General features: G+C 41.6%; 1 protein-coding gene across 3 annotated transcripts in view; it reads right to left on the bottom strand.

The window, feature by feature from the left end:
- Positions 1-4,208: 4,208 nt before the first annotated feature.
- Positions 4,209-14,367, bottom strand: part of mastl (microtubule associated serine/threonine kinase-like) — a 62,082-nt gene continuing 51,923 nt past the window's right edge. For all 3 annotated transcript variants that reach the window (XM_078537900.1, XM_078537897.1, XM_078537904.1), the window contains 2 exons: positions 10,420-10,521; positions 4,209-5,876 (listed from right to left, as the gene is read on the bottom strand). In XM_078537900.1, coding sequence (XP_078394026.1) covers positions 5,719-5,876; positions 10,420-10,521 — 260 coding nt within the window. In that variant the 3' untranslated portion in view covers positions 4,209-5,718. The remainder of the gene's footprint in view (positions 5,877-10,419; positions 10,522-14,367) is intronic.

Genomic DNA, 14,367 nt, shown 5'->3' with positions numbered 1-14,367 from the left:
GTGCATTCCAGACCTGAACCACTTGTGTAAAAAAGTTTTTTTCTCACATCACATTTGCTTCATTTACAAATTAAATCTGTGCCCTCTCGTTCTTGATCCTTTTATGAGTGGGAACAGTTTCTCCCTATCTACTCTATCCGGCCCTTAAACTTCTATCAAGTCTCCTCTCCAAGGAAAACAATGCAAACATCTCCAATCTATCCTCATAGCTGAAGTTTCTCATCCCTGGAACCATTCTTGTAAGCCTCTTCTGCACTCTCTCCAATGTGTTCACATCTTTCCTATAATATGGTGCCCAGAACCGTACACAATATTCCAGCTGAGGTCTAACGAGGGCCTTATACAAATTCAGCATAACCTCCCTGTTCTTGTACTCTATGCCCCTTTTAATAAAGCCCAGGATACTTATATGCTTTATTAGCTGCTCTCTCCACCTGTCCTGCCACCTTCAATGGTCTATGCACATATACACCCAAGTCTTTCTGCTCCTGCATCCCCTTCAAAATTCCACCCCTTATTTTATATTGTCTGTCCATGTCCTTCCTACCAAAATACATCACTTCACAATTTTCTGTATTGAACATTATCTGCCACCAATCTGCCCACTCCACCAACTTGTCTGTCCTCTTGAAGTTTGACACCGTCCTCCTCATAGTTCATAACACTCGCAAGCTTCCTATCATCCGCAAACTTTGAAATTGTCTCTTGCACACCAAGATCTAGATCATTAATATACATCAGGAAAAGGGTCACAATACCAACCCCTGGGGAACTCCACTACAAGCCTTCCTCCAGCCTGAAAAACATCCATTGACAATTAATCTCTGCTTCCTATTTTTCAGCCAATTTTGTATCCACGTTGCTATTGTCCCTTTTATTCCATGAGCAATAACTTTTCTCACAAGTAGGTTGTGTGGCACTGTCAAATGCCTTTTCAAAGTCCACGTACACCACATCAACAGCATTACCCTCACCGACCTTTCCTGTTACCTCTTCAAAAAAAACTCCAAATTAGTTATACACGATTTCCCCTTTAGAAATCCATGCTGGCTCTTCCTTATCGACCTATATTTTTCCATGTGACTACTAATTCTGACCCGATTGTTTCTAGAATCTTGCCCACCACTGAAGTTAAACTGACTGATCTGTAATTGCTGGGCTTATCCTTACAACCATTTTGAACACAGGTGTAATATTTGCAATTCTCCAATCCTCTGAACACGGGTGTAATATTTGCAATTCTCCAGTCCTCTGGTACCACCCGAGTCTAGGGAAGACTGAAAGATTATGGCCAGTGCCCCTGCAATTTCTACTTTCACTTCCTTCAATATCCTTGGATGCATCTCGTCCAGTCACAGTGCCTTGACAACTTTAAGTACCGACAGTCTATTCAACACTTCATTAATTTTGAACCCTTCTAGTGACAAAGTTTCCTTGTCTGTCACCATGGCCTGGGTAGCATCTACCTCCTTGGTAAAGACGGATGCAAAGTATTCATTTAATACCTCAGCCATGGCCCCTTCGTCCATGTGTACGTTCCCTTTTAGGTCCCTACTCCTCCTTTTGCCACCCTTTTACTTTGGGATTCCGTTTGTTGGCTGCCAGTCTTTTCTCATAATCCCTCTTTGCTTCTCTAATACGCTTTTTCACCTCCCCTCTGAACCTTCTGTATTCCTCTTGGTTCTCAATTGTATTTTCTACCTGACACCTGTCATAAGTGCACTTTTTCTTCTTTATCTTAACTTCAATTTCCTTTTTCATTAGGGAGCTCTGGATTTGTTTGTCCTACCTTTCCCTTTCAATGGAATATACCTTGACTGTGCCCAAACCAATTCTTTTTTGAAGGTGGCCCATTGTTCAGCTAGTTTTTCCTGCCAATCTTTCATTGTCTATCTGGCCCAGCTCTGTCTTGCCCCATCGAAGTTGGCTCTTGTCCAGTTAATTATTTTTGTTCTGGATTGCCTATCATCCTTTTCCATCATCATCCTAAAACGTGCAATACAATGATCACTGTCTACTAAATGTTCCCCCACTGACACTTGATCTACTTGGTTTGCCTCATTTCCAAGAACCAGGTCCAACAGTGCGTCTTTTCTTGTTGGATTGGACACATGCTGCTGTAGAAAATTCTCCTGAACACAATCTAGGAACTTTCGCCCCTCTCCGTCCTTTACACTATACTGACCCAGTCTACATTCAGGTAATTAAAGTCCCCCATTATAAGTACTCAATAATGCCTGCATCTCTCTCCAATTTCCCTGCAAATTTGAGGTGTCAATGTGGCTCAGTTCGTAGCACCCTCGCCTTTGAATCAGAGGGTTGTGGGTTCATGTCCCACTCCCGGAAACCAAGAACTGTGATTGTACTCGAAAGAGTTGCAATCTGTGACTGTTGATAACTCGAAAGAGTTTCCCTGCAGATTTGTTCTTCTGTCCTTCTCACTATTTGGCAGTCTATAGACTACACCAAGCAATGTAATTGCATCCTTTTTGTTCCTTAGCTCTAGCCAAATTGATTCTGTCCTTGAACCCTCTGGGATATATCCTTCTTCTCCAGCACTGCAATGCTCTCCTTAACCAATACCTCCACCCCTCCTTCCTTTCCAATCTCTTTTGAATACCTTGTACCCGGGAATATTTAACACCCAGTCCTGCCCTTCCTTGAGCCAGGTCTCTGTTATCGCCACAACATCATATTTCCACATGGCAATCTGTGCCTATAACTCCCCAATCTTATTTACTATACTCTTAATTGCCCTCTGAAATATCCTAGCCACTCAGTTCAAATGCAATTAAGGATGGACAACAAATGCTGGCTTTGCCAGCAATACCCACATTCCATGAAAGAATATTTACCTTTCCCTTTGCTTTTACTGAAAACAGCACAAGAGAACAGGACACATGATACAATATCTTCCACTATTAAAATTATAATCAGGTTTCAGTTGTACTTAATAGCTTGAGAGAAAATTAAAATTATAAAAACAAGCACTCTTAAAAGATAAAATAATGGGTAACAAATTTATCCAGCAAGTAACTGAGCCATATAGACTAGGAAAGTATCAGGTTTGATTTCTGGTCTCTGCTGTGTTGCTTAATTTCAGTTAGGGCAGCAGGAGTGAAAAAGAATCAGCCAAACTTCCCAATCCTGACTGCTATCCAGTAAGCTCTGCTGGAAATGCATATGGACAGACTTGAGGCAAGAATGTGCTGGAGCTCAGCCATAATGCCCATGCAGCCACTCAATTTCAAGACTCATGCAATGACCACTTGGATGAAGTACTGGAAGGTGCCTAATGCCTATGGAACTGCATGTCTGATATCATGGAACAAGAGAAAATTATCAGACATACAAAGGAAGTTTGTGAAATCATAAAATTACTAAAGAATCACTAACATAAGGGTACAAGTCAGCTGCGCTCAAAGACTGGTTGTTAAATTGCTGAAATTCTGCCTTTGAAAGGCTATTTACTTCTTAGAATGAACAGTGACAAGGAAAATTTTAGAATTAAGTGTATTTATGAATAAGTACTAGTTTCAATTGGGGGGAAAGAATCATAACTTCATAAAACAGAGACCATACAGCTCATCGTAGCTCTGCTGTCTCTCAAGGAGCTATCAACTAATCCTATGATTAAAAACTTCAAATAATTTTGAGCATCCCTATTAGATCTCCCCTTAACCTTCTCTGTCCCAAGGAACACAATCCCAGTTTTTCTTGTCTCTCCAGATAGCTGAAGATGTCCATTTCTTGCGTCATATATGTTCCTGTAAAGGAGCAGTAAACGCTTCTATTTCTAAATCACAGCAGGGCATAAATTAATATGTTAAATGCAATCTATGAATAGTATAGAACTACTGTGGCACATCTTAGAGCTTATATAGAACATACATAATGCACATATCAAGAATCAGATATAAGTTATAATGAACTGACCCACAGTTATTGAGAATCTCAAAAATGTTTAATATCTTCCACTGGCATTCTTCATGGACAATACACCTGATTTCCTTCTTTTAGTTGGATGTTACATTTCATTTTGTCTGATTGTTAATGCTCTAAAACAGAACTAATTAATTACATGCTGTACAGCAGAGAGATCTACACTCCAGCCACAAAAAATATGAATGCCAGGCTAAACTCATTCAAATCACAAAGGTCAGGAGCTTACTCCTATAAAGTCTGTAGAAATCTAAAACACCAAACAATCCATGAATGAAAGATTTTTATTTAAGTCACCATTATACTTTGCACACAAGTTATACAGATAGTCTGTCACAAAACAAGGTAAGAGTAGATTTTTGTCAATGTGCAGGTATGGGTTATTGGCAAAGAGAAGGCAGGGCTGATCTGAAAATTCTTAATGAAATAGGGCAAGAAAAACATTCAAGAATACACATTTATTATCACTTTTGATTGATACAGCATTATCAAAGAACTTCAGATGAAAACTCTTAAGAGTTGATATGCTAAATAATGCAGTAATTGGAGAACAGATATTTACAGCTTTCCTTTTAAATTCTGGGACCTCAAGCCAACTGAAGCATGAGACAGTTAACTGCATCCTTTATCTATGTTCATAATGGTTGCTAATAAGAGACCACAGCCAGTAAGGAACAGACACAAATTTCCATTCTAGTGGAGATAAGGAAATGAGCAAATCAAAAATATACAAAAAGATAGGGACAGCAAAGTTTAAGGGCTAAGTAATACAAGCAACATTAAAACCAACTACATCACCAGTAATTAAAACCATTGCAGTATTTTGCTGTCCACCTTAGTTGGTAACTGTAAAAATAAAGTGCATTTAATTGAGGGAGGGAGTGTTCATTTTAGGAACAGCTTTGGTTCAACTTGATTTGTAACAAACTCCATTATCACACACTAAGGAATAAAAAAAAAATCCAGAGGAGCGCAATGAGCTAAAAAGGTGCAAGAGTGAAAGCATCTTTAGGTAGCCTGGCACAGGTTAAACAAAATGGCCAAAATAAATCCCAGGATTATTGCAAATAAGTAAACAAACATGTTCGCAACTAACAAAGGATAATATGAGATCCCCAAGTCATGTTTGTAAAGTGCAGCAAAGACAGTCATGTCAAACACTTCAAATCCTTCAGGCAGTCTGCTACACAGCTGACTTTCCCAAAACGCTCCTTTTCAGAACTTGAATGTTCCCAAAATGGAGTTTGCTTGAACGCTCCATTCAAATATTAGCTGTCAAGTGTTTGAGGGATGGGCGATCTTCCAGATAGTATGCTTTAAAAAAATATCACAAAGTGTTCCAGCTTACTGAATTCACCCTTTACAGTTCCTATGGTGCTGTAAATGTTCTAACAACTAATTCAATTTCAGGGAGCTATCAATTCAAGTTTTCAGCCCTGTTACTCTGGAGCCACTCAATAAGTGCAGCCAAACGTCCTTGCCTTCCAGTGCCCTCTAACCTGAACGAAATGGAACATGAAAGCAGCTCAGAGATCCTAATTTTCTTTGGCATTTTCTCCTTTTCTGCTAAGAATTAACAGTCCTCCGTTCAGAAACATAATTTAGAGCTGGAAATTGAGAAGGCAACCCTGAATATGTTAAAAGAAACAAAAAATAGCCTTCACTGGCACCAGACACTGTTGTACATATTCATGAATCTAATATTAATGCTACATACAAATTAGTGTATTTTCCTTACCCTCCCTTATAGTATTTAAGTTCAACAAACTGCAGGTGCTACAAACTGAATCCTGAAATGATGAGGTGTTGAGCATTATTTCTGGCTTCAAAATATGTTGTATCCGTTTCATCATCTGGCTGTGGTACAAAGGGCATAGGGCAATTCTGTAGATTGTCCCAGTCCATATCCAGGAAGAGAGGATGCTTCTTGAGCTCTGAAAGATGAAACCAAAAAAGTTGTTGCTCTTTCTGAGATGAGTTACCTTCTGATTGGAGTCAGGGAAGAGGGAGAGTTGTTGAATAATGGGAGGAAGGAAATGCTGGGGAGGAGTACTCTGCTATTTTATAGTGAATACACACTTACATAAATCTTGATAAACATTTTATTAAAGAACATGAATTTTCTGACTTCTGTGCAGAATTCACAGACCAGCCGCTGCACAACAGAAATAAGAGCTACAAGCTGATTGACCCCAGGAAACAATGTAATTGCTATAAGGGTTTCACGCATGCTAATTCAAGGGTATCCAGAACCTGAACTTGATTTTTCTTCATTTATTGTTTCACAGGATGTGGGCACCGCTAACAAGGCCAGCATCTGTTACCCATCCCTAGTTGCCCTTGAACTGAGTGGCTTGCTAGGCCATTTCAGAGGGCAGGCAGTGGCATGGTGGTCACTGGATTAGCAATCCAGAGGCCAAAGCTAATGCTCTGGGGACACGGGTTCAAATCCCAACATGACAGCTGGTGAAATTTGAATTGAATCAATAAATCTGGAATTAAAAACTAGTCTAATGGTGACCACAAATCCATTGTCCTTTTGAGAATGTCCTTTAGAGAAGGAAATCTGCTGTCCTTACCTGGACTGGCCTACATGTGACTCCAGACCCACAGCAATGTGGTTGGCTCTTAAATGCCCTCTGAAATGGCCTAGCAAGCCACTCAGCTGTATCAAACCGCTAGAAAGTATAAAAGGAATGAAACCGGACAGAACACTCGGCATCAACCTAGGCACAGAAAACGATGGCGGCATACCCGGCCCTGTCAACCCTGCAAAGTACTCCTTCCTAACATCTGGGGGCTTGTGCCAAAATTGGAGAGCCACAGACTAGTCAAGCAACAGCCTGACATTGTAAGGTATGATTCCGTGAATCTGACTATGTCCCAGACATCACCATCACCATCCCTGGATATGTCCTGTCCTACTGACAGAACAAAGCCACCAGAGGTGGCAGCATAGCAGTATAAAGTCATGAGGGAGTTGCCCTAGGAGTCCTCAACATCGACCCCAGACCCCAGGAAGTCTCATGACATCAGGTCAGACATGGGCAAGGAAACCTCCTGCTGGTTACCACTACCATCCCGCCTCAGCTGATGAATCAGCGCTCCTCCATGGCAAGGAGGTGGTGAGGGAAATGAGAGAGAAAAGCTACCTGACCTCATCTCCACCAATGTACCGGTTGCAGATGCATCTGTCCATGACAGTATTGATAGGAGTGAGCACTGCACAGTCCTTGTGGAGACAAAGTCCCGTCTTCACATTGAGGATACCCTCCATCATGTTATGTAGCACTACCACCATGCAAAGTGGTTTAGATTTTGAACAGATCTAGCAACTCAAAACTGGGCATTTATGGGATGCTGTGGGTCATCAGCAGCAGCAAAATGGTAAACAAACATAACCTGTAACCTCCTGGCCCAGCTTATCCCCCACTCCATCATTACCATTAAGCCGAGGGATCAACTCTGTTCCAATGAAGAGTGCAAGGGGCATGCCAAGAGCAGCACCAGGCAAACCTAAAAATGAGATGTCAACCTGGTGAAGCTACAGCACAGGACTACTAGCATGCCAAAGCAGTGGAAGCAGCATGCAATAGACATAGCTAAGAGATCCCACAACCAACGGATCAGATGTAAGCTCTGCAGTTCTGCCACACCCAGTCGTGAATGGTGGTGGACAATTAAACAACTCACTGGAAGAAGGGGAGCCACAAATATCCCCATCCTTAGTGTTGAGGAAGCCCAGCACATCAGTGTTGAAGCATTTGCAGCCACCTTCAGCCAGAAGTGCAGAGTGGATGCTCCATCTTGGCCGCCTCTAGAGGTTCCCAGGATCATAGATGCCAGTTTTCAGCCAATTGGATTCACTCCATGTGATGTCAAGAAACAGCTGAAGGCACTGGATACTGCAAAGGCTATGGGCCTTGACAATATTCCGGCAATTGTACTGAAAACTTATGCTTCAGAATTAGCCATGCCCCTAGCCAATTGTTCCTGGCATCTACTCAGCAATGTAGAAAATTGCCCAGGTGTACCCTGCCAACAAAAAGTAGGACAAATCTAACCAGGCCAATTACTGCCCCATCAGTCTACTCTTGATCATCAGTAAAGTGATGGAAAGGGTCATCAACAGTGCTATCAAGCAGCACTTGCTTAGCAATAACCTGCTCACTGATGCTCAGTTTGGGTTCTGCCAGGGCCACTCAGCTCCTGACTTCACTGCAGCCTTGGTCCAAACATGGACAAAAGAGCTGAACTCAAGCGGTGATGTGAGATTGACTGCCCTGGATATCAAAGACAGCATTTGACTGAGTATGACATCAAGGAGCCCTAGCAAAACTGAAGTCAATGGGAATCAGGGGAAATCTCTCCACCAGTTGTGGGTCATATCTAGCACAAAGGAAGATGGGTGTGGTTGTTGGAGGTCAAATCACCTCAGTCCCAGGACATCGCTGCAGGAGTTCCTCAGGGTAGTATCCTGGACCCAACCATTTTCAGCTGTTATATCAATGACCTTCCCTCCATCATAAGGTCACAAGTGGGAATGTTCACGGACGATTGCACAACGTTCAGCACCATTCACGATTCCTCAGATACTGAAGTCTGTATCCATATGCAGCAAGACCGGGACAATATTCAGACTTGGGCTGACAAGCAGCAAGCAACATTCGTGCCAAGCAATAACCATCTCCCCATGACATTCAATGGCATGACCATCGCTGAAACCCCCACTATCAACATGCTGGAGGTTACCATTGACCAGAAACTGAACTGGACCAACCATATAAATACTGTGGCTACAAGAGGAGGTCAAAGGCTGGGAATTCAGGAGAGTACCTCGCTTTCTGGCTTCCCAAAGCCTGTCCACCATCTATAAGGCACAAGTTAGGAGTGTGATGCAATACTCTCCACTTGCTGGATGAGTGCAGCTCCAACAACACTCAAGAAGCTCGACACTATCCAGGACAAAGCAACTCACTTGACTGGCACCCCATCCACCACAATAAACATTCACTCCCTCCACTACTGAGGCAGCAGTTTACACCATCTGTAAGATGCATTGCAAGAACTCACCAAGCCTCCTTAGACAGCACCTTCCAAACCCACAACCTCTGCCACCTAGAAAGACAAGGGCACAGAAGCATGGAAACCCTACTACCTAGAAGTTCCCCTCCAAGTCACACAACATCCTGACTTGGAACTATGTCACCGTTCCTTCACTGTTGCTGGGCCAAAATCCTGAAACTCCCTTCCTAACAGCACTGTGTGTGTTCCTACAACACATGGACTGCAGCAGTTCAAGACGGCAGCACACCACCACCTTCTCAAGGGCAATTAGGGATGAGCAATAAATGCTGGCCTAGCCAGTAACGCCCACATCCCAGGAATGAATATAATTTTTTTTTTTTAAAAAGAGTTCACATCCACATTGCTGAGATTCTGAAGACACGTGCAGGCCAGACTGGCCAAGGACGGCGGATTTCCTTCCCTAAAGGAGATCGGTGAACCAGGTTGTTTTTTTTTACGACAATCAATGATACTTTCTTGGTTACCATTATTGAGACTAACTTTATATTCCAGACTTTATTAATTGAATTTCAATTCAATATTGAGTGTACTTGTGGAAATCTCAGTTGCAGGTTTTATTCTTTATTCTCCTGAGCATCATGAAAATGATGAATACAAATAAGGAAAAATACAAGATTTCTCCACTTTTGAAATCATCTTTAACTGACATCTTAGTAATAACCCACAGGACTTGGCTCTCAAATTCAGGAGAATAAAAGGCAGATAAACAAAACTATGCCAAGAGAGACCATTAAAATAAAAACAACATGCTCTTTTTCAAACGTTACTTAGCTCCATTACAACATGTTAGATTTTTATATGTTTTATACCATTTCCATATAAATGATGCATCTAAATTATTCTAATTTTTGTTTGAACTTGCACATCTAACTTCCAAATTGAAAGCTATTGGGCCTAATTTTGCTGCAAGTAATCTGCCATTTAAAATCACTAATAAAAGTGAATACATGAAGGATTGAGGCTCCGCATTTTTAATAGTTAACATTCAGTGCCAGAAAAATTGATTGGCAGTAATTAATAGTTATCATATTATTAAATAGTAGTTTAGTTCTAATTTATCACACAAATACAGTAACTTTTATCTAGTTCAGTCCCTTCAATACAGTGAAATGCCATTTTCACAAAGCTCAGGGTGCAATACTTCGATGCAGACAACAACATTTGGGTACTGTCATTTTACTGCGCATTAGCACCTTACCTGAAGTTCCTTTACCACTTATGCTTAAATAAAGGCAAGGGCCATTAACCTCACCGTTATTTTCCCAAAATTTGGGATTTTTTTTCTATAGTATGTAGCACCTCATTCAGACACTATACACTTAAAATATGAAATAGTGACAATTTCACCAAAGAAGTTTCTTTAAATGGCCTAGTTCCCAAAGGTCAAACCTTTCAATCCAGCTCTCTTGAAACACTCAATTGTCAGTAGAATTTCAATTGCACTATGGGCATTTTTAGATAATTCTTCTTCACCTTCTGGCCAAGGTATATCTACAAAAAGAAAATTAAAGTTACTTATGAAAACCAACATGTATTTATATAACACCTTTAACGTAGTAAAACACCCCAAGACATTTCAGAGGAGCATTATCAAACAAATTAACCACATAACGAGATATTATGGCAGAAAAAGGTAGGTCTTATAGAGTGTTTGATAAGAGGAAACAGAGGCGGCGAAGTTTAGGTAGGGAATTTCACAGCTAAAGTCCTCAGCAGCTGAAAGCATGGCCACCAATGTTGGAGCAATTAAAAATTGGCTATGCCCAAGAGCCCAGAATTGGAGGAGCACAAATATCTCAAGAGGGCTGGAGGAAATTACAGAGATAGGGAGAGATGAGGGCATGGATGGATTTGAAAACAAGGATCAGAATTCTAAAATTGAGACGTTGCTTAAATGAGAGCTTAAATGAATGTAGGTCAGCAAGCATAGGGGAGATAAGTGATCGGAACTTGGTGTGAGTTAGGATACAGGCAGTGGAGTTTTGGATGACCTCAAGTTTACGGATGTGTACTCATGTAAACAATCATGTAAACGATCAGTAAATTGAGTGAGAAATGGCCAGTAGTGACAGAGCTATACTGAAGTGTCCTCTTGCCTCAAATAGCTGCACTCTAACCTCTACAGTAATGACAAAAGTTTTCCAGCCTGAGACATTAAATGTGTTTGTCTTTCCACAAGTGCCGTCCTTGCTAAGTATATAGAATATTGTCTCTTTATATTTCAGATTTCTGACATCCGCAGTATTTTGCCTTTGAGTTATCACTTCAAGGCCTACTCCAGAATTTGAGCACAAATTTGAGACTGATACTTCAATGTAGTACCTAAGAAGAGCCGTCCTTCAGACTAAGTGTTAAACAGAGGTGCCATCTGCCTATTCCGGTGATGGAGCTAGATGTTTTTTCACGACCCCGTTGAATGTAACTTCACTGTGCCTTGGAATAATTCCTGTGCCTCACCGGGAAAGCCTGATAAGCACCCAATATGGGGCCTCGGGTCTCATTAAATGAGACTGGCAAGCCATAGGCACCTGCTGAGCATCCCCAGGCAAAGAGCCTTGAAACTTCAGGTCGCTGTTTCATCAGCAGCAGTCCTCAAAGAGGAAGGAAAAGTGATCATTTGATATATGGAGAAAGAAAAATCAATCCAATAAGAGATGGCTCACAGTGGCCTGTGGTTTTAATATGAATGCAGGAAAAGCAGTCCTGCTCTTCCTGGCTCCACATTCAGATAGGTTTTCTTTTTTTTTAAACAAACTTACCTCTTTGTTGCTGGTTAGACAGCATGTAGACTTGGTTAGACAGCACATAGACCTGGTTTTACTGAATGCAGCAAGCTGTGCTCAGGGCAACCCAATTTTCCATAGGAGTATCAAACAGCCATTTAGTCCCTTAGTTGCATATGCAAACAGCCTAAAGCTGGTTTCAGGCATGTACCTTGAACACCTACACTAATATGGTGGGCAGCATATTTCCAGCTTATTGGCGCAGCACCACTGAAGTCCTTGACCATTGACTATTATTTTGTTCACTGAAATGCTGAGACATTTGTAGGCAAACATTTAGCACAAAGCAAGATCCCACAAATAGCAAAGTACTTTTGAAACGTTTAAGAAGAACAAAGAACAAAGAAAAGTACAGCACAGGAACAGGCCCTTCAGCCCTCCAAGCCTGCGCCGATCATATTGCCCGTCAACTAAAATATTTTGCACTTCCGGGGTCCGTATCCCTCTATTCCCATCCTATTCGTGTATTTGTCAAGCTGCCTCTTAAACACCACTATCGTACCTGCTTCCACCACCTCCTCTGGCAGCGAATTCTAGACACTCACTACCCTCTGCATAAAAAACTTGCCCCGCACATCTCCTCTATAGTTTTCTCCTCTCACCTTAAATCTATGTCCCCTTGACTCTTGTAATTGACTCTTCCACCCTGGGAAAAAGCTTCTGACTATCTACTCTGTCCATGCCACTCATAATTTTGTAAACTTCTATCAAGTCGCCCCTCAATCTCCGTCACTCTGGTGAGAACAATCCGAGTTTCTCCAACCTCTCCTCATAGCGAATAACCTCCAGACCAGGCAGCATCCTGGTAAACCTCCTCTGCACCCTCTCCAACGCCTCCATATCCTTCTGGTAATGTGGCGACCAGAATTGCACGCAATATTCCAAGTGTGGCCTAAACAAGGTTCTATACAGCTGCAGCATGACTTCCCAGCTTTTATACTCAATACCCCTGCCAATGAAGGCAAGCATGCCATATGCCTTCCTGACTACCTTATCCACCTGCGTTGCCACTTTCAGTGACCTGTGGACCTGTACGCCCAGATCCCTCTGCCCGTCAATGCACTTAAGGGACATAATAATGCATTATAAAATTCAAGTCCTTCTGTACCATGTTTCAAGAGTACAGATAGGAAAGCACGGCAACAGAGCCAGTCCTATTCACCACAACATCCATAAAAGCATGAAATAAAAACAGAAAATGCTAGAAAAGCTCAGCAGGTCTGGCAGCATCTGTGGAGAGAGAAACAGAGTTAACGTTTCGAGTCCACATGACTCTTCTTTATCCATAAAAGCATATTTTCCAGCAGCAATCTTTGGATAATGATCAAGAGTGAGAACCCAGTCATATATTCCTTCCCAAATTCAAGAATGCTGCAGTCCTTTGACTATTGTGACTGTGACATCACTCTTGCCTTGGAATAAGAAAATTGTGGGTTCAAATCCCACTTAAGAAACTTCAGTACAAAATTAAGAATGACTCTCGGTGCAGTTCTGAAGGCTTGCTGCACTGTAGGAGATGCAGTCTCTCGTAAAAGATGTTAAACTGAGGTTCTATCTGCCCTCTCAGGTGGATGTCAAAAGATCCCATAGCACTATTTGAAGAACAGCAGCAGAGTTATCCCATAAATGAATTTTTTAAAAATTGCCTGTCTCTTCTTCTGCTGCCCAATCATGCCTTTGTTACTGCCAGGCCTGACTATTCTAATGCACTCCTGGCCAGCCTCCATTCTACCCTTTGTAAGCTTGAGGTCATCCAAAACTCTGCTGCTCGCATCCTAACTTGCACAAAATGCTGTCCACCCATCACCCCTCTGCTGATCCACACTGGCTCCAGGTTTAACACCTAGATTTTAAAATTCTCTTCCTTGTTTTCAAATCCCTCCATAGCCATGGCCCCTCCCTATTTCTGTAATCGCTTCTAACCCTACAATCCTCCAAAATATCTGCGTTCCTTCAATTCCAGCCTCTTGAACATCACCAATTTTAAATCATTCCACTGCCATACAACCTGAGATATCTGTGCTCCCTTAATTCCAACCTCTTAAACATCTATTTTAATAGCTCCAGCATTGTGGCTTTGACCGCAGCTGCTTTGGCCCCAAGCTCTAGAATATTCTCCCTACACCTCTCTACTTCATTTTTCTCCTTTAAAACAGTCCTTAAAACCAAACTCTTTGACCAAGCTTTTGGTCATCTGCCCTAATATGTGCTCATGAGACTCGGTGTCGTATTTTAATTTATAATGCCTTTGTGAAGCACAACAGAACGTTTTATTTTGTTAGAGGTGCTATATATGATGATATTGTTTTTGGCTGTAAGGCTCTTTGGAATGTCCAGAGGTCGTGAAAGGCAGGTTTTTCTTTTTCTTTACATGATCGTAAAAACTGAGATACTGCTAACATGTTCTGACATAGCTACTCCCATGAAGGTGGGTCTTAGCATATGAGAAATTGAAACAAGGCACAAAGAGCAGTATTGTGATTTATTCATTATGTACATGTTGAAAATGGTTTCACTAAGTTTACACATCATTAAGCTAATCAGTATTCCTAGA

This window comes from Cetorhinus maximus, chromosome 3 (assembly GCF_964194155.1).
Source record: "Cetorhinus maximus chromosome 3, sCetMax3.hap1.1, whole genome shotgun sequence".
In the NCBI taxonomy this organism is placed as follows: domain Eukaryota; kingdom Metazoa; phylum Chordata; class Chondrichthyes; order Lamniformes; family Cetorhinidae; genus Cetorhinus; species Cetorhinus maximus.
The sequence above is the reverse complement of the archived record's forward strand: the minus strand, read 5'-3'. Positions and strand labels throughout refer to the sequence as shown.